Source organism: Dendrobium catenatum, unplaced genomic scaffold (genome assembly GCF_001605985.2).
Source record: "Dendrobium catenatum unplaced genomic scaffold, ASM160598v2 fragScaff_scaffold_1344, whole genome shotgun sequence".
Classification (NCBI taxonomy): Eukaryota; Viridiplantae; Streptophyta; class Magnoliopsida; order Asparagales; family Orchidaceae; genus Dendrobium; species Dendrobium catenatum.
In genome coordinates, this window is record NW_021319806.1 from 77,865 (window position 1) to 98,341 (window position 20,477).

A 20,477-nucleotide genomic window follows, 5' to 3' on the forward strand; every position below is an offset into this window, starting at 1 on the left:
TTTTAAGAATTAAGGAACACAATATTTGGACTCACAAACAGACCATCCTAAAGGAGTCGTAAGGCCGTCAATCTCTGATAAAAGGCTTGATCATTCTACGTAGGCTCCTATCTTCCTCTGAAGACGGTCTCGAAGGAGTCGAAAGACCGTCATTATCCAGTTAAGAATTGGGCCTTTAATACCAGATCAATATATTGGTGAATGTTTGTGGCAAATAGAGTATGACTCTCTAGTGCCAATCCAAACTTTTCCCAAACAGTTTAGAATCGTCATGACGATGGCAGCAACATAGAGGAGATCCCATTGCAATAATGATTAGAAGGAGATTTGATGATAATCAATGGATGGATGGATGAATTTCTAGTGATGATTGGTGGTTAAGTTGTATTTTGTTGGAGATAATTTGCAGGCATGCTGATGAGAATAGATAGCGAACAACTTGATTGAATGCTATAACGATCTCATGTAAATCCAATGATATTGTATATGACTTTGAGACGTTCATATAACTTGATTGAATGCTATGTCGATCTCATGTAAATCCAATGATATTGTATATGACTTTGAGAAGTCCATATAAGTTTGATGTTTGCTTTTAATGCAAGAAAGGCCCCATTTTTATGTAAAAATATATTTTATTTGTGAATTTACCCCCATTTACCTAATTAGAGGGATTCATTCCTTTTGTAGCTTTTAGCTTTGATGATTTGAAGAAATATATATATATATATATTTTCATGGCTTTTAGCCTTATGAGATTTTTAAATAAATGATGACACTATTAAGCCTTTTCACTCAGTAGCTTCTCGAGATTATTTGTTAGATCATTGCTCTACATCGTTATTTTACATCAAAAAAGTTGAAAAAATCTATGAAACGTAAGCACACAAACAATATTAAATATGGATGCCATTAATGAATATATAAATGGTAATAATGAAATATAAATTACATATTTGATGTTAACATAATATAAATATTAAATTTTAAATATTAGATATATAAATAGGATGATATAAAAGGATATGTAAATTTCCATTTTAGTATTTAAAAATGGTTAAACTTCGGATTATAGTAAAAGATAGGTTAAACTTCCTAAGAATGATAAAACAATCATTATTCCAAATAAAGAACGTGCGCAAATTTTATTTGGGAGTAATATCTCTCCGGGGTCTTCGACCGCGCGGCCCAGAAGGCTTTCAGCATAGGCAGCCTGGAACAACTTGCACTGCCGGGGTTTTGTTTTCACCGCACTTTTACTGCTCTGATACCTTTTGTAGAAGCTGCTTGGAGAAGAAAAAGGAGGAAGGAGCGAGATGTGGTTCTTGTGCGTATTCTTCCACCGGCTGCTGGACTATCGCCGGCCGGAGGTTGAGTCCCTGGCGGAGCTCTTTGGAGCTTTCGAGCCGATGGAAGATGGAAGTCCAGTGCGGCCTCTTTCGTTGGAGTGGAATCTTCCTCAGAACCACCACATCGACTCTCCCTTCCACTTCGTTAACCTACCATCCGAGGATGTGGCTAGGAACATCGCCAGACGAAGTGAGCATTCCTGCGTTTAATCTGTTGCGCTGTTTTTATCCAGTTTTATCCTATTATTGTATTTCCCATTGTCAAGATTTTTAACTTTGTTTCACTTTTATTGTTATTCTTGCATTCTTGGTGGGAGATGTTCTTTTTTTGTGTTAGGTCATTTCATATTAATGTTTTTCATTTTAATGAAGATTAATATTTTAGCCTATGGCTCTTCCCTTTTTCAAGGAGTATTTATCTAATAATGCATTCTGTTTAAGCTATATTTGAAAATTTTGGGTATAATGCATCCTATTTAATTCGGAGATTGGAATTTTAAGCATAATAAGTCCTGTTTAGTTTTAAATATTAGATATTTGGTTCACTTGCACTGATATTTTCTATGATTCTCTTTGGGATTGTTATATAATGACGTACAATGGTCAAGTTGATTTTTTTTCCTGCACGTTATGATGATTGCTGCATTTATTTGCTTTATGATATGCTTGATAGCCCCATCCGGGACCTATGATGCACATACACACCTCTTCAAGAGGGAATGCAGTGTTGGACAAGGACACCTGCCCGACATGGATGGGGCATGTGTCGGACACAACAAACAAGTATCCGATTAAAATAATATTTACATTTAAATGGACACACGTTCCTAATTTTTGATGATATATTTTTTTAAATTACAAATTTTTTATATTTTTATATTAACTTAATCAAATTAAAGATCACATTCGAACGTATATGCATGGCCCGACTGCCATATGCCTTAGGGTTAGGGTTGCAAACGAACTGAGCCAAGCTAAGCCGAGTATGTGAGTGTTCATGTTTGAGTTCATTTATTATCAGCTTGTTCAAGTTTGGTTAGTGTTTGATTCGTGCTTTATTGTTTGTGTTCATGTTTGGTTTGTTTAAATTAATGAGTGTTCATGTTTGGTTAATGTTAGGTTCGTTTAGTTTTTATTGAGTTTTAAACAAGCAAGCCTTAACGAGCTATAAACGAGTTGTACTTCTAGATGTTCATTAACTTAATAAATGAGCTTTATCGAGCATTCTAACAAACAATAACATTGAGCATGTTCGTGAACATATTTAGCGAATTTTTTTAAACTATCAAACAAGCACGTTCATGAACATATCTAATGATTATTCTCGAGCTATCAAATGAGCAAGTTCATGAACATATATAACTAGTTTTTTTGAGCCACCAAATGAGTTCGTTCACGAATAAGTGATCTTTGATTCATTTTATATTTGTTCATGAAAATAAAATAAAAAACAATCTAACAAACATGGACAAACGTGAAATGTCTCTTGTTCATGAACAAATTCATTATATTAAAGGCAGAAATTAAAATAAAATTAGATTTATAATAAAAGCAGTTGTCTATGCAAAATGAAAATAAGATTAATCAATATGAATATATTTTCAAATGAAGCTTACCTGTTGCATTTCTCTTCATTTGGTACAACATTTGAAAAATTATCTTTTGTGTTCATAGAAAGACTTCAATGGTTCTATTAGAACTACAAAAGCACACTATCAAAACAAATACATCATATAAAACACACTATCAAAACAAATACATTATATAAAATAAAGCTTGTTGATATTTAGTGCTTAATGAAATTCAAACCAATGAGAAAATAGAAGTGGAGAGCATATATTTCTGTTAGAACTACAAAAATAAATCAAGTATAATATGCTAAAACTTTCTCTTGAATAAAGCAGCTATATCTGTCAAAATTACAAAAAAAGTAGGTTAATACAAAGTTTTTTATCGCTGCAGAACTTAAAACCAGTTTAAATCCATTGCTATACTATTAGATTTTTAAAATCAAGTCATCTTGTTATTTGTGTGGGTACATTTACCTGTTGGTGAATTCATGCCCTCAACAATAATCCTATTTGATGTACCATGTTATTACAATTTCAAATTTCTTTAGATTTGTGCTATTGCGAAATTCTCCACTTTTTTTATTCACAGGTATTTGAATGATCATTTATCAAGTCTTGCAATTATTGTCATTTTATCTTTGGCACATTTATAGGTATGCTTGTCAAGGGGATTTATGAATTATGGGGAGAGGGCATTACCGATGATGATTTAGAAAAGGCTATTAGAGGTTTCCCTGATGAGAGAAAGTTGCCATATTTGAAACCCGAAAGCTCATTTCGCATTACAGTAGACAATTTTGGCAAAGTGATCAGCTTTCAAGAACAAAATGAGCGCATCCGTGGACTCAGTTACATTCCGTTCAAGGTCTGTTAAGCTATTTCTTGAGCCATCAGTTATAAATACTGACTAGAGAAAACTATTGGAAATTTGTCTTCAGATTGTAGAAATTTCTAGAAAAGTGTTGCTACTTGCTAGCCTTTTTTACGGGAGCATGTTAAATTTGTCCCTTGAATTATTTGTACGACAATACGGCTTTTTGCTGAAGTTTCTCATCTCCATTCGTTTGTTCATCGTCATCATTAGATCAAACTTTTGTATCTGGCTTTATGAATCCTTATGTTCCATTCATTCTTTTTTGTGTATTGTATGAAGTATTGACTCTTTTTTGCATATGACCTTTGGCCTTCCTCTTTACTTTTCTAATTCTTTCATATTGTTTTTATTTATTTGTTTCTTTGGCACACCATTTTCCTTCTTTTGTGTATCTCTAAATTACCTTAATTTATTTTCACTTCCACCTCCAACAATTTTTAGAATAAAGCGTTTTTTCAATTTATCCATTGATTTTATATAACATATTCATCTTATCTTTCTCATTTCAATCTTAACATTCTCATTTCAATCTTAACATTCCCATTTCAATCACACTTTGCTTGGATATTAGTGGCTACTTTATACTTTGACAACTTGATTCACATAGCATGATTGATTTAATTCTAATTTTCTAATATTTATATTTTAGTCTCTATGATGTTCTTCAACCACAATTAGGTATCACTTGCTCGCTTGTTTGATAGCTATTAATTTCATACTCACTAAAATTTCATATATATATATATATATATATATATATATATATATATACTGTGTGTTGAAACATTTACGGCGGTAGATAGATTGTGAGTTTAATATCTTAGTTTTATACGAAGATCTATCATACATAGATAAGAGAGAAGAGTGCAACAATCATAAGGGATACTAGAATTTTTACATGTAAAACTTTGAAAAGCAAAAAAATAACGAGGCATTGCCCATTTGAAATAATTTCACTTGTGTTTGTCGTTGATTATAAATGATGTCATTCCATTGGGAAAGACATTGGCTTAATGTAGCAAACATAATTGTATAAAGCACATTACACAGTTGTACTTGGAAGAATCTAATGACATGAGTTGTTCTAAAGAGAACTTTAGTCTGTTCATTTGGTTGGTAGAACCGTAGTCGAGTGTCGGTGGTCGGAGGGACTATAGTAGGCAATCAACTATGGTCGAAGGGACTGTAATCAGACAACATACATCAGAGGGATTGTAGTTAGGAAGCGACTAAGGTTGGACTTGGAAGGGTTGTAGTCGGGTGACTGTGGTTCGAGGATCATAGTTGACCAGCGACTGAGGTCGGAATGACCATAGTCATACGACGCTGGTCGAAGGGACCGTAGTCGTGCGACGGAGGTTAGAGACCGTAGTTGGACGATTGAGGTTGGAGGGACCATAATTGGAGGCCAAAATGATTAAAATATCAAAATCACTATTCTTATTAAATCAAACAAAATACAATAATTATAATTTTAACCTTTGAAATTATAAAATCAACCTATCAAATTGTCCCGAATAATCAGTACTATAACATATAAAAAATTACGTGGCAGAAGTTCACTAAATTCGGAGAAATACAATTAAAATCATTTTGGGAGGAATCAAACGATTGTATGATTTTTGGAAACTGCACCATATAAACACTTTACAAAATTGAATGAAGAATGATGTTTCATAAAATTAACCTCAGATAGTTGGGATAATGCTAAGGATGATGTTATTTAATGTTACCTATACTCTTTTTTTCTTCTAAAGCAAATGTTTTGTTTTTGAATAATTATATTCACTCAATTCGTGATTTATTATTTCTGAAAATTTATGGTTATCCATAGCAATTCTAGGTTTTTAACCATGCCTGTAAACCTGTAACATACTTAAGCCTCAGCTGTTTTATAACTTGGAACTTCTATGTACAGTTTTTATAGTTGCTCGAGTCCATTAGAAATTTTCAACTTATTTTACACTTGCTTTCTGAAATTCTGTCACCATAAAGGGTCGAGTTGATTTACGTAATCCTGATCATAAATTCTGGCTCATGGAAATTGATGACTATGGAGAAAACAACGGTCTTCCACCTGTTGTAGAAAGAAGAATTTTTTTTGGCCGGGAAGTTGGAGCTGCAGATAGAAAACTCCTACCAACCTATCAGTTAAAAAGTCGAAAATACATAGGACCTACTGCCATGGATGCTGAGATTGCCTTCCTAATGGCAAATCAAGGTTTGGCACGACCAGGGAAACTCATCTATGATCCCTTTGTTGGAACTGGGAGCATTCTTGTTGCTGCTGCACATTTTGGAGCAATGACTATGGTTTGTATCTATTTGACCTTATTTTCAACATCACCAAGGTTTTTTTTTTTATTGGCATCGAAATTATTTTTGTATATTTAGTTTTTGGAGTTTCAAGGATTCTAATTGAATTTGATCAGGGTGCAGATATTGACATAAGGGTGGTACGTGATGGCCGTGGTCCGGACTGTAATGTTTGGAGCAACTTTGAACAGGTATTTTTTTTCCCATACATTCCAAACGTTCTTGCACTACAATTTTCCTATAGGTGATGCAAATATTCTCTCAAAATTAGTGTATATTATGCTTTTTTTTTTTCACATTTCCAACCTTTTTTTAGTATCCACAGCAATGTAATTGGTTATATTTTGTAAATCTAAGCCCCTAATATTGTCTTAAGGTTTTAATATTTGTACTTTTCTTTGATTTGCTTCCTCTCTTTATTATCTTTGAGCTCCGTCCTTTTGTCTCTTATGAGAATGGAGGTTCCAAATGACAATATTAATATCTTAAAGGAGGATACTATCGCTAACCTATTTGACAAGCATAGAAAAGCGGGAAGTTCTTCTGACTATACGAATAAGAAGAAAAGGATAAATATTGAGGAGACAAAGGCCAAAGGCGAGATTCGAGAGCTCAGTGCTTCGTCAAAATCTTTGGTCGATCAACATTTTTCTTCTCTTGCTGCTATGGAAAGAGATGCTACTCGGCTATGTCTATTTTTCCTCAAGATGATGTTGAAATTCGGAGAATAGGTAAAAAATTGAAAACATTTTAACACAAATTTATCTTAATAAATTATACAAATTTAATTTTAATGAGCCACTTTTAATGCAGTTCTTTCCTCAATGAGCAAGCTCTTAGGTATGATGCCCAGTGCCGAACCTCCCATTCGCCAAGAACTTTTTGATGAGAGTTGAAGTCGACTAAGTAGTGGTTTTGTCAGAGATTGGCGTTGCAGAACCACCCATGGAGGTTGAGGATCTCGAAGTTGTTCAACCTCTAGCTACAATAAGTGAGTCTGAAGTTGTCCAGACACCTATTGAAATAGTGGCACTTGAAGTCGCCAAGGTGCCTGCTGAATAACATATTTTATGAGGGGCTGAGTATTGAATTTGGCCAAATTACAACTGAAAGTATGATTTATCTTCATATTGGATAAAATTTTAGTTAGATCTTGTTGAGGAAAGTTTTTTGAATGGAATCTTTCCTTTTCTAGCCTTCCCTTTGGCTGGGTTGGCTGTAGAGAAGGATCAGAAAATATTCTCGAATTTAGTTAGCCTTGTGCTAGAAACCTTGAAGAAATTTACTGGGCTTATTACTGATAAAGGGAAGATGCTAATTTCAACTCTTAAAGAATATTCCCAGGATATTCATAGTACAAACTTCGTTACCTCGAGGAACTTATTGAAGCGGTGCTCTTGAAAAGAGATGAACAATTGTCTATTGAAATAAGCCAATTGAAGTCATTCATGGCCGCTATGAAGGACGAGTATGAAGTTAAAGAGTATGAAGTGCTTCACTCTCACTCTTTGAACAAATGTGTCAATGATTAGTGCCTTATACTTGGCTTGATTACTGATTATCTGAAAATCAATTTTGACAACATGAGAAAATATTGTTCCTGCTGGACTCTTCAAAACAACTTTAATGTCGACACTCCTACACAAGAGGCCCTATCAATATAAATTATAAACCGCCACTGCATGTCTTTCTTGATAATCACCTTTCCTTCAACGCTAACTACATTGAAATTGGCCAGTAAATTTGTGTGCGCCCATGCCTTGATGGCGGTCTTTGGCTCGTATAAAATTTGGAACTCGTTGACCCACCGAGTTGAGTAGTTGCACAGAGTAGTCTGGCTTTGCAAGGACCGACTTCAATGGATGGTTAGCTACAACAAGAATCGAATGCGCCTTGAAGTAAAGAAGAAGTCGCCGTGCAAAGCTAATCAAAGCCTAAGGTAGCTTTTCGGATAGTGCGAATTGGCCTCATGTAGAATTTTGCTCTCCTAATAGATCGGTTATTGCTTCTTCCTTTCTTTGCGACGTGCACTGAGCTCACCACATGTTTGCTAACTCTATGATACTCGAGCAAGTCATTCATCAATTGCGGACTTTGATGTCGGGGCAACAAAGAGAGGACAGACTTCAATTATTTAAAGACAAGTTCACATTTTTCATACAAGGTGAAGTGTTTAACACTTCTCAAAACTTTAAAGAAGGCTAGCACTTGTTGTCTAACTTTTATAGGAACCGACAAAGTCTAGCGATTTGCCTTGTAACCTATGCCACTATGTTGTGTTTTGAGATGAGGGCATTTCAAAAACTGCTTTAACTTTCTCTAGATTTATTTTGATGCATTCTTGAGTTAGTAAAAAAGCCCAAGACTTGCTTGATCCGGCTCCAATGATATATTTTAGAGGGTTCAACTTCATGTCATACTTTTATTTTTTCGAAAAAATTTCTTTGAGATTTTCAACATATTGCTATGAAGTATTGCTTTTAGTTAAGAGATTGTCAATACAAACTTTGACCTTCCCTCTTTTGATTTTAGAAAATATAATTCATCATCCTTTGGTATGTAGCATTTGTATTTTTTAAACTACATGGCATAGTGTTATAATAAAATAATACTTCACTTGTGGTGAATGGTTCCTTCTTGTAGTTGATTATGTGTAGTTTGGCTTGATGATATCTCGAGAAGGTATCTTAGATACTCATCCTCGAATGAATGACTGTAGAGTTGACTAGGTCATCAATAAGCAATAGCAGATAGCTATGCTTGGGAGAAGCAAAGTTTTCTAATGGGTGAACTCAACATACATATGCTATTTTTCGTTTGACTTACACACCATAATGAGAAGGCATTGTCTAGTGCGGGCCTCTTTTCAATTCTCCTCTTCTTGACTGAGAATCGAAGTTGACTCCTAACTGTCAGGTTAATATATCTCATCGGCAAGTGGAGTAGTGGCCAAGACTATAGCTCTAGAAAGTCTTATTCTAAGTTGATTCTTAAAGGCTTTTCCACTCTTAAGAATGGTTCTTGACATTCTCACCGATGCTCCCTAAATCATTTGAGCTATCCTCTCCTTGAATTTTGAAAGTTGACAAGCAATCACCAACTCCAGATTTTCTATGTTAACAAATTCTTCTCTCCCTCTTTGATGTCATTCTATTTTATGTACTATACTAGTTAGCGACTTACTCCATGCTCATCTCACCTTTTAGGATGTTGACTCTAGAATTGTCTGTGATTCACACTCAACTATACTGAGAATATCCAGTGAAAAAGGAAATATAAAAAAATAGGGAGAGAAGAATTTTACAGTAAACGTTACGAGAATTTGGTAAAATGTGCTCAATTACAGAAAGTTACATAAACTGAAATCACCGCTTGATCTTCTATTTCAGATTTGAATTGGGGATTGAGCATTACAAAATTAACCATATACATAGCTATACATAAAATAAGTGAGAATACGGTAATTGTGTGGCATGATTGGAAAGTCTAACTTGATTTAGTTATTTATTGAGTAGCCGAGTAATTGAGTTGCCGATCAATAGTTTTTTTTTTTTAAAGTTGCCCCTCCTTGAATAATCATTAGGGTTGTCCTTATAGATAGTAATTGTTGGGGTCAACTAATAAACTTTACTCGCCAACTAGGTCGAGTTCTTTTGAAATTGTCGCTTGCTTGAGGCAAGTTTTCTTGTAGGCTAGTGAGTATGAGACCAAGTACACCGAGTTACTTGGCTTGAGTTGACTTGATTTAACTTGAATCGGGTCAACTTAGTTTGAACAGGATTGTTCTAGATATTTGGGTGTACACTTGTGAAGGTTAAATTACATGTTTCATGATGCACATAAAGTATACGGAATTTGAAAGATCAAATGGAATGCAAGCCATTCATAAAGACCATCAACAATTTTGAAGGATGTTTTACCTTCATTATATAGTTAGGGGTAAATTTGTTGATAGCTACTTCATAATTATATTTTTGAGAATATAGATGATATAAAACATCATCAATCAAGGGATATGAAAGTTACGTTTTATAGTTATTTTTTGTTGACCGTTCGATTGCTGAAGCACATTTGCGAAGAACCATTTTTCTTTGTATTAGAAGCTTTTCCTTAGGAAGTCCTTATAAACTAAATCGTCAATTTGGCATTTAAGTCAAGCATGATTTTTAGGATTCATTCAAATGATGCAGATGGTTGGGAAGTTGGGACATGGAATTAAATCAATAGCATGTTGAAGATCCCATAGAGGGAGATTATTTGGGAGTTTGCTCGGAAGATCAACAAATTTAGTCTACAGGGGATTATAAAATAATGATTGGAATAGGGGATGAAATTAGTGATCTCATGAGAATAAATGACAAAAGTAACTTGAGGCTTTTGTTTTACTTTTTAAAAGGCCTTTTGGGAAAGGAAGTGGAGATGGCCCTTAGGAGTAAATTGAGAAGTCGATGGCTTAGAATGTAAAATGCTTAATTTTTTTGAATTTGGAATGCCTATCCTCTTTTGAAGTTATAAAAATAGAAGAAATGGGAAAGAAAAGAGTTTTCAATTTTTTATTTTCATTTGTATATAATACCTATTCTTATAGTTAACAACTTATATGCACAATAAAAAAGAAATAAATGTAAAATACTTTCTGTTAAACGCATGCAGTTATGAAATAAATAGTACTAAACGATTACTCTCCCAAAAAAAAAACAAGGATTGTCTTAGGTAGATTGTAATGTTCAAATAATAACAAAACATTAAGCATCTTCCAAAAAAAAAAAAAAAACTATTGGTCATAAGAAGGACCACCTGAACAAAATATAGATAATAAAATCATTCCAAATATAGCATCGTTGGGTCTCCTACTTATTGAATTATTTGGAGGATTGGCTGGTGAAATAAATGCATTCCTTGCAAGTCTTAACCAAATAATAGAAAATCTTTCCAGACTTGAAAGGTTTTTGAATTCTTGAAATTCATGCTCATTTTTCGAACACTCCCCCTCAAGCTAGCTAAAAATATTCTCCATAGCTGCTTGCCTGTTAAGTCGTTAAATTGCCTCTTATGTAATTCTTTTGTATGAATATTCGCACTTTGTTCAGTAGTAAGCATATGAGAAATTTAAATCAGTCATTTCTCAAATTTTTTTCTTTTATAAAATATTTGACAGCTTTCACATGTTTTTCTTGAAGGATAGGATTTTGAGCAATTGCTATTGCCATTTTTTTTGACTTGGTGTTGAACAAGCAATTTTCAATTCTTCCATCAAATTTGGATCCACAAAGCTTCACAAATCCCATGATCCACTACTTCTGGCCCTGCTAAACTTTGTTTTTTTGCTTCATCATGTAACCAAATTTCTTTCAATTTAAATCTTGGTGTCTTTTTGTGATAGCTTGCGTCTTATTTCTCGATTCTGATGATGCTTCAACATTGAGTCTTTTGTGCTCCTGTTACAACAAATGGGGTAGAACAGAAGTAAAATGAGTATATTTTTAAAAAGAATTGCTCAAGTTAGAGTTTGAATCTCATCTAGTAATCGACAGGAGTGAAGGGAGAAAGAAGGTTCATGAAATAAAAATTTACCATTTCATGAGTCTCCTACCAAAAGGATTGATGAGAGGGAAGATTCTTGAATCCAATCCCATATATTAGGATAAAGCTAATAACTATGATGATGTAGAGATTAATATATAGATAGCCAGTGTTTAGGTGCCATTAGAGACAAGTCTGAATCTAACATCTATAAATATGCTTGGCAATTATTTTAATTATGTTCAGTAACATGATTGTTCTTGATAGGACTTTCCGGAGGATAACAATGTTCCCATGTATCTTAACCTGTGCTTTATGGTTCGCCTTCTGAAATGCTTAATTTGTGTATAATTTTGAGGAGTTGACCTGTAGGGAACCTTTAAGGTGAAGCTTGTGTGGGGAATTTGTAGCATTTTCGGGAGAACCATGGAAATTAAATATTTGAATGTGCACTCTTTGATTGAAGTCCTTGAAGTCGCACTAATCATGAAATCTTTTTTTTTTTCCTTTCTGTGTTTATTTTTAAATCACTCTTGCAAACTTTCTGTGTTTTCAGTGGGTCTGACTTGAGACTTATAACCATGATTATTTCTATCATATGTTTTTGGTTACATCTCTATGGATATTTTGAATCTTTGCAGTATGGTCTGCCGAAGCCACTTTCTTTGATGAGATCAGATAATAACCTGCCGCCTTGGCGTTCTGGACTCAAGGAGGTACGCTTGATTTACAATTTATCAGATGATTTACTTATGAAATATCAGAAATTTATGTTCTTCTTTGATATCTATTAAAGCTATTTGTTTTTGTTCACCTAATAATTGCAAATTTATAAATAGCTGGATACAGAATCAGTAAGTGTGGAAATGTTGAACCATGCATAGACATTTAACTTCTGAAGTTCATTAAATGTCGCATTGCATGTATCTAAATATTTTTCAAGTGTTACTAGCTCAGCTTACTTTGTGTTGCCTCTTTTTTTTTCAAATCTTTTAATTAATTTTAGCTTTCCAGCATACCAGTGTTCTGGATTAAGTATATGCAAAGCATTTCAATTTGTTTTATTGCCTTGAATAGGCTTTTATTATAGATTATGTTATTTAATAAATGTGATGTGTAGGTTAATAGGTTTTTGTGAGTCTTTGAGTTTATAGATTTTTATGGCATTAAGTGCTTGATAGTTAGCTTAAGAAGTCATAAAGTGTCTTGTATTGCAATATACGTCTCCCTTTGGAGCGTATTAGGTTATGAATAAGATCAACTAAATCCCTCCATACTAATAATCTTTTATTCCCTTTGCTTAATCATTCATTTTGGGCATTTATGGTGAGCTGAAAAAAGTTGTTTATACTTTATGATTCTTCGATGTCATAACAATTGGTGCTCTTATTGAGCCTCGCCATTAGGTGCTTGTCAATCAGCACCTCTCATTATCATCACTTGAATTTCCTGCCAATCAGATACCTAGGTCCCTATCTGCCACACTAACGGTTTCTTTCTTGGTCAATTCCTTCGTCAATTCCGGCGTCCATACCACATCATCCAGATCATGCCCGGCACATAAAAAACTAGCAGACATCTTTTTCCACACAGTCAAGGTGCTATTTCTAGAACAGACTTCTACCATTCGTCCGCATCTCTTTCCTTATGATGCCAATCCCATCCAGATCTCGCCACACCAAACTATGCCATTCACCAGATCTAACCAAACCTCGGCCATCTTGTGCTAGTTCTAAGTCTTCATCCATCGTCCAGATCTCCTTTGTCCCATCATTGTTTATCGCTCCTTGTGGCATCTTAGATCTTCACTCTCTGACGTTGCACCATCTAGAAATCAATGAATTCAGATTCCCAAATTCCTGTTTCACAGTCACGTTAGATATATTCACTTTTTTCTCCCATTGAACTTTAGATCTTTGAAAATATATCAACTCTAGGAAGTTAACTTCCGCCGCATCTCTTGCTTACGTCACTAACCTTCGCACAAATCTCATATCAAAATATCCCAATCACTATTATCATATATTTGCTGTTGGATCCCTTTTTGTTTGTTACAATCAACATCTACTTTTGCCAATCCCATCATTGGTGCTCCTTTCCGATGTCTGTCACTATCATGCCAATTTGACAAACCAAGTCAAGATCTAACAACTCCTCTACGACAAATTTCCATTTCCAACTATATCCGCAATCTCTCAGGAATGACAAGCACCTACTTGCACTCCTTGTGTGATTCCAACGAACATCGATGCATCCTCCCGGCTCCATGGTTAAACCAGCAATCTCATCATTAACCCTTGATCAGCCTGTCAAATATATCTCATTTGTATTTTGTCTATATGACATTTCTAGCATGCTCATGATGATCCCAATTACTGTGACAGTTGCATGACGCAAAGTACCAGGTGTATGAATGGTTGCTACTTCTCTCATCACTAGCATGGATCATCGGCTTGATGCGTGGTTTGATGGCTGCTCTCTAACGTTTGCATTTATATGCCATAACAGGATTCTTCTTGGGTTCCTCACTTGGATTGATACTCTATGGAGGAGTTTCTTTTTATTATGTTCGACCTTAAGGACAGTTTTGCAAGGGTTGAAATATTAGGCATCTGTTATACATTATATAATAAAAGTAATGGGTAGGTTAATTGGTCTTTTTGAGACATTGAGTTCATAAATAGGTATGGGTAATAAGTGCTTAATAGGTAGGTTAAGTAGTCCTATATATATATATATCTCCAATTGTAGTGTATTACAGTATGAGTGAAGTCAACTGAAACCATTTTGTTGAGGATCTCTTCTTCCCTCTTTCAATCCCATATTTTTTAGAGTTTCCAACAAGCTCAAAATTGTCATTTTTTTTCATATGATCCTCCATGATCATAGAAACTTATCCTTAAGATCTTCACCTTCACATTGAGGACGACTAATTATGTCCAAAACATTACAATTGCTTCATAATTGCCCTAAGTTTAAACAACTCAAAATCAAAATTGATTGTTTCTATTACTCACTTCAAATTAACTTGATTTAACTTTAGATTGACTCAATCTATGAGATATGTAACACACAAATTTGAGTTAAAAGTGATTACTGGTTGAGCAAAAAATGTACATCTGCATATGAATAAATTTTTATGAAAATTTAAAATTAATATCATATATAATTAGCAAATACGCATTAATAAAATAGTTGATATATATATATGTAATGGACTAGATCAGAATATGCTCAAAAGTCAATAAGAAATCATTTTCTTTTAACTCTACAAATTTGGCTCATGGTGAAATTGTAATATTTGATTTCAAGTTTTCGCCAACTTGGTCAATTCGATTTGATGTCTTTGCCACATTACATAGTACTAGCATATGCCGTGTACAAATTCATGGGTGAGGATGTATGATAAACTTTAATGGTTGAGAATGTGTATTTACTTGCTTTTAATATTTTATTTATGTCTTGAGAAATGCGTAATACTATAGTAATAGGCAAAATGGGTTGCACATGTATTTTGGCCCTTCTGCTTTATTGATATTATAAGATATTTCTTTCTTATCTTTCCAGTTTTATTTGTCATCCTTCCTAGAAATCTCATTGCTTAATCTTGAAAATATATTGGTATTGAGATGCCAAGTGGTTGGCCTTCACCAACAACGGTAGAAATATAAAATTTTATACTCACTATAAATAGATGATGTGAGGATTGTGGGAGCATAATGACATCACGTGTTTTGATGTTATTATAGTTATCTTATTTGTTATTTTCTAGTTTGTTTTTAAATGTAACATGCCTGTAATGTTGGTTCCTAGAATGTGATTTGTTCACTAGTTTTTTGATTCTTTGCTCAATTTGGTTTTTGAGTATGCATCTAGTTCTCTATATTGTCCATCCATTGATTTGTAAGTTCATTATTGGTGTTGCTGATTTGGTAAGCATTATTAATGTAAATATTGGATCCTATTTACTATTTTTACCACTAGTGGAGGCCTGCATTTCATTTACTGTTTTTTTAACCTCCTTGTGCACATGCTGGAGTTGAGTCTGATGGTTTAGTGTAACAGGGATTATGGTTTTCACCATATTCCTTCTGCTATCTACGATCATTCATTGTAACAATCACTCTAACGGTACTAAATTAGCTCATAGAAAACCTGCTCCTCTGATTTTGTATGTTATATATATTCATTTCTGGAAACATTGAAAAATGACAACATATTTGTTCACTTATTTTTATTTTAAAAACAAAATGTTTTGTTTTTTTTAAAAAATACCAAAATAACTTTTATCTATCAATATTTAAAAGTAATTTGGCCCCTCAAATTCCTATTTTGACAACCTGCACTCTGACATTCGCCCAATTGTCATTATCTCTTCCACCCTCATCAACGAATGCTTCGCCATCAGCGAAGTTTCGTCCAACCCCTCAACCTCGATCCTCATGGACGCCTTTGCTCACTCTTCATCCTCGAGATTCATCCCCTTTGACAACAACTTTCTATCCGTCACCATCACTGCAATCTTTGACGCATCTACATTCCCACTATTCTCAAACGACTCCATCCTAAGCTGCGCTGCATGCAATTACAACTCATAATGCAAATTCCAATGCATATCCTCAATACTATTTCCATTCGTATTTTAACTGGCTGACAACCTCTCTAAACTTGTTTAACACGTTCTCATTGATCATTATGTTAGACCGGTCCACTGAACTGGTCTAGCTGGTCCATACAAGACCGGCTCGCATGTAACAGAGGCAAAGAAGTTCTGCCTCTTGATTGTGCCGCTCAAACCGCAAAGTCAAAAAGCTCTGATTAGGACGGATTTAGGAGGAGTTTAGGAGGAAAATTTAAAAGTAGGGGTTGTTTAGAGATTTCCTTTTGGATTACATGCATTAAATAATTTGTTTTCCTATGGTTAGGGCATCTTGAATTTGGGTGAAATTTGAGATCTCTCTTAGGTACTTGGGCTCTAGCCGCCGACTAGGGATTGGGAGAGCCGGATCTTCCTCTCGAATTGCAGATCCATTGTATCTTGTTTGCTTTTGTTCATCTTTCATCAAATAAAAGATGTTTCGTTGTTGTTCGTCTTCCTTCTTCTCAAAAATTGTTTGCATGTATATGATTTTCTCATATTTCAGCTTGGATTTTTTAGGTTTATACAAATGTTTTCTATCAAATTGTTATCAGAGCAATTTCCTTGGCTGAAATAGAAGTCTTCCTAGCTCAATTTTGCTGCGTTCCATATCCGATATTGTTGTTTTTGTTGATTGGAGGCTAGAATTCGCTTCAAACTTGTTGTTTTTTGCTATTGGAGCCTAAATCCGGTTCCCATGGTAGGAAGACAGGTAGAAGTGTTGGAAAACTGAAATTTCAGATCTCCACACTCGAACTTTTAGATGTCAAAAGTCAAATTTCAGCCATTCACGAGAAGATGTATGAAAATTTTTTCATCCTGGGGGAGATGCTGAAGAAATTGCTCGAGGGCCAATCTAAAACGGCGTCGTCAGAGGTGAAGGAAGCCTCCGGCAACCCGAGAAGCGGGGAAAACTCAAATCCAATAAAGCAAAGGGAAGATCAGGAGGTGGAAACTCGAAAGAGAAAAGAGAGAATACCTCTCCAAGAGCCTTTTCCTAGGGGGAGCAGGGTAGAGGGTATGGGGAGAAGCGTGATGAGGTGGAACATGAACAAAGGGGTGTTGAATTTGAGAGGAGAGGGGTAATTGGGGGTGGGGGGGCTGAAATTGAAAGGAGAAGGATTTATTATGATCCCAGGGGTTTTGAATTTGAAAGGACAATGTGAGAATTTGATGAAATGTTTGGGAATGAGCATAAAAGGGATGATTGAGACTTTTGGGGGGAACCACCTCCTTGGAAAATGAAAAATTATGGAGGAAACAGGGGGAATTGAGGAGATCCGAGGGTGAGGAAGCTAAAGATGTCTATTTTTGAGGGAGATGATGCCCATGGCTGGGGGTGGGGGGGCTGAAATTGAAAGGAGAAGGATTTATTATGATCCCAGGGGTTTTGAATTTGAAAGGACAATGTGAGAATTTGATGAAATGTTTGGGAATGAGCATAAAAGGGATGATTGAGACTTTTGGGGGGAACCACCTCCTTGGAGAATGAAAAATTATGGAGGAAACAGGGGGAATTGAGGAGATCCGAGGGTGAGGAAGCTAAATATGCCTATTTTTGAGGGAGATGATGCCCATGGCTGGATCTACAAGGTGGAAAGATACTTTACCGTTAATAGGCTAACATAGGAGGAGAGACTAACGACAGCCGGGATGTGCTTGGAATGGAAAGCTTTAACATGGTACCAGTGGAAGGAAACAAGGCGACCCATACGGACCTAGAGGGAGTTTAAGGATTGCTTGTTTGAACATTTTCGAACTAGCAGAGGAGGAGATTTCTATGAGCAATTATTTGCCTTGACGTAGGAGGGGACGACGGTGGAATACTGTGAGTAGTTTGAGCACCTGGTTAGCTGACTGAACCAACTTTCAGAGACTATATTGGAGGGGAACTATATGAAAGGGCTCAAACCAGAGTTTCGAGCGACAGTTTGAGTGATGAGACATCGTGATTTGGGAGAGGCTATGTAGTTAGCTCAGTTAGTGGAGGATCAGAGGCACCTAAAGAAAGAGACTAGAGGCAGCAACTCATGAGGTTCATACAGGATGAAAACCACCTTCTTGACACCTAAGGAGCTGACACTGGGAGAAGGCTGTAGGTGGAAGACCTGGGGACAATTTCAAGAAGCTTATATAAACAGAGTTACGGGAGAAGAGGATGAATGGGCTCTGTTTCAGATGCGAGGATAGGTATATGTCGGGGCATAAATACATGGACTGAACCCTTAATATTCTTACCATTTGTGATGACGATTGAATGGAGGGTGTCGTCTTTCCACCTTGCGAACAATGTATGTCTTTTGGTGTGTGTGTGGGGGGGGGGTATTGTTAGACCGATTCAGCCGGTCCATACGAGACTGGCTTGCGTGTAACCGAGGCGCAAAAGTTCTGCCTCATGCTCGTGCTGCTCAAACCACAGTGTCCAAAAGCTTTGATTAGGAAGGATTTAGGAGGAGTTTAAGAGGGAAATTTGAAAGTATAGGCTATTTAGATATTTCATTTTAGATTGTATGTATTAAAAAGTTTGTTTTCCAAGGGTTGAGCATCTTGAATTTTGCTGAAAGTTAGAGATCTCTCTTTTAGGTACTTGGGCTCTAGCCGCTAGTGGGAGAGCTAGATCTTCCTCTCGAATTGAAGATCCATTCCATTGTATCTTACTTGCTTTTGTTCGTCTTTCATCAAATAAAATTTGTTTCGTTGTTATTCATCTTCCTTCTTCTCAAAAATTGTTTGCAAGTGGCTGATTTCTCGGATTTTAGCAAGGGTTTTCTATCAAATTCTTATCAATCGCTGATCCATAATATTTCCAAGCTCCACCTTTTTTAGCCAATGCTAATCCATAATATTTCCAAGCTCCACCTTTTTTAGCCAATGCTAACGGCACTCGTCAAAATTGATATGGTTGAATATGGCAGGTCGGGCACAGAGCATGTTAAAGAAGATGACATCAAATTAGTAAATTCTTGATTTTTTTCTTATACTCGTACGCCACAATCAAATTGGGGTCCATATTGCTTAGGTGATATATTAAAAGTGGGAAAAAATGCATTAACTTTTGCTCGGTAAGCATTAAATTTTAGATTTTGGCGCCATTTAAATTGTTGTTTGGAGCCCCAGTAAACTAAGGCCTCGTTTGGGACGGCTTTTTTATTGCTTCTGAAAACAGCTTTCTAGTTTAAAATTTTAAAATCTTAAATTAAGAAGCTGTTTTAAAAAGCAGTAAGAAAACTGAAGCCTAAATCATTACGTCTTTCTCACGTATATAACTGGGAACTTCTTCCCATTTTTCCTCAATAGTATTATCAAATACTAGATTAGGTTAGGATAATTAAACTGATCATACTCAAACTTATCCATTACAAATTTTCCTACATCAAGGTATTTGATGCCATAATCTGCGATCCTCCTTACGGTGTTCGTGCTGGAGGACGGAAATCTGGTGGCCGAAAATTACTTAAAGGCGCTGTTGACCCATACACAGTTCCAGAAGAGAAACGATTTAACCACATTCCATCAACTGCAGCTTACAGCTTAGCAGAATGTGTGAACGACCTTCTTGAACTTGCTGCAAGGATGCTTGTCATGGGAGGCAGGCTTGTGTTTTTCTTTCCTGTACTTAGGGAGGATGTGGTAACTGTTGCCCAGTTCCCCGAACATCCTTGCTTCACATTGATAGCTTCCTGTGAGCAGATTCTTAGTTTACGCTATAGTCGCTATTTGCTCACAATGGTGAAGACTGGCCATTACACTGAAGAGATTTCAGAGTTAGCTAGAAAGAAGCACTTGGACTTCAGAGAGAACCACCTCAAATGGATGGAAGAAGGTAATCTTCATTCTGCAGTGTTCAGTTCTTCTGATGCTCAAAATACAAAATCCTTGTTTGACAGAGATAGCAAGCCAAAATACAGAGGCAAGTATGTGTAATATTATTTATCTTACAACTCTTTTTGATTGTTTGTTTTGAATGTAATTTATAAGAAAACCAAGTGTTTTGAAAGAATTCTAATGAGTACATTCAAACATTCTCTTCGAAAATTATTATGTTCGGTCACCTGACCTAGAAATAGGTCCGGACATCCAATAAAAACTTGCCACATGGACTGCGCTTTGACTGTACGCATTGACTGCGCTTTTGGTGTGCTTTAGGTGCGCTTTGACTGCGCTTTTTTGACTGCGTTTTACCTGTGCTTTTTTGAATCAAAGCG

General features: G+C 35.5%; 1 protein-coding gene and 1 long non-coding RNA gene across 2 annotated transcripts; one reads left to right on the forward strand and one right to left on the reverse strand.

The window, feature by feature from the left end:
* The first annotated feature begins 1,160 nt into the window (after positions 1–1,160).
* LOC110097749 (tRNA (guanine(10)-N2)-methyltransferase homolog) lies at positions 1,161–20,294 on the forward strand. The gene is made up of 6 exons (XM_020824298.2): positions 1,161–1,539; positions 3,574–3,785; positions 5,790–6,107; positions 6,227–6,301; positions 12,275–12,349; positions 19,651–20,294. The coding sequence occupies exons 1-6, from the start codon at positions 1,317–1,319 to the stop codon at positions 20,194–20,196; spliced, it is 1,449 nt and encodes a 482-aa protein (XP_020679957.1). The 5' UTR covers positions 1,161–1,316; the 3' UTR covers positions 20,197–20,294.
* On the reverse strand, positions 19,021–19,238 carry LOC114580843. Its single transcript, XR_003702437.1, has 2 exons — positions 19,132–19,238; positions 19,021–19,089 (listed from the first exon to the last, which is right to left on the reverse strand). It is a non-coding gene; the product is annotated as an uncharacterized LOC114580843 (long non-coding RNA).
* Positions 20,295–20,477: the final 183 nt, after the last annotated feature.

Excerpts from the sequence above, each read along its gene's own strand:
- LOC110097749 (XM_020824298.2), top strand. The coding sequence starts at position 1,317 with ATGTGGTTCTTGTGCGTATTCTTCCACCGGCTGCTGGACTATCGCCGG. Across the intron at positions 1,540-3,573 it reads TAGGAACATCGCCAGACGAA|GTATGCTTGTCAAGGGGATT; the intron begins GTGAGCATTCCT and ends GCACATTTATAG. Across the intron at positions 3,786-5,789 it reads TCAGTTACATTCCGTTCAAG|GGTCGAGTTGATTTACGTAA; the intron begins GTCTGTTAAGCT and ends GTCACCATAAAG.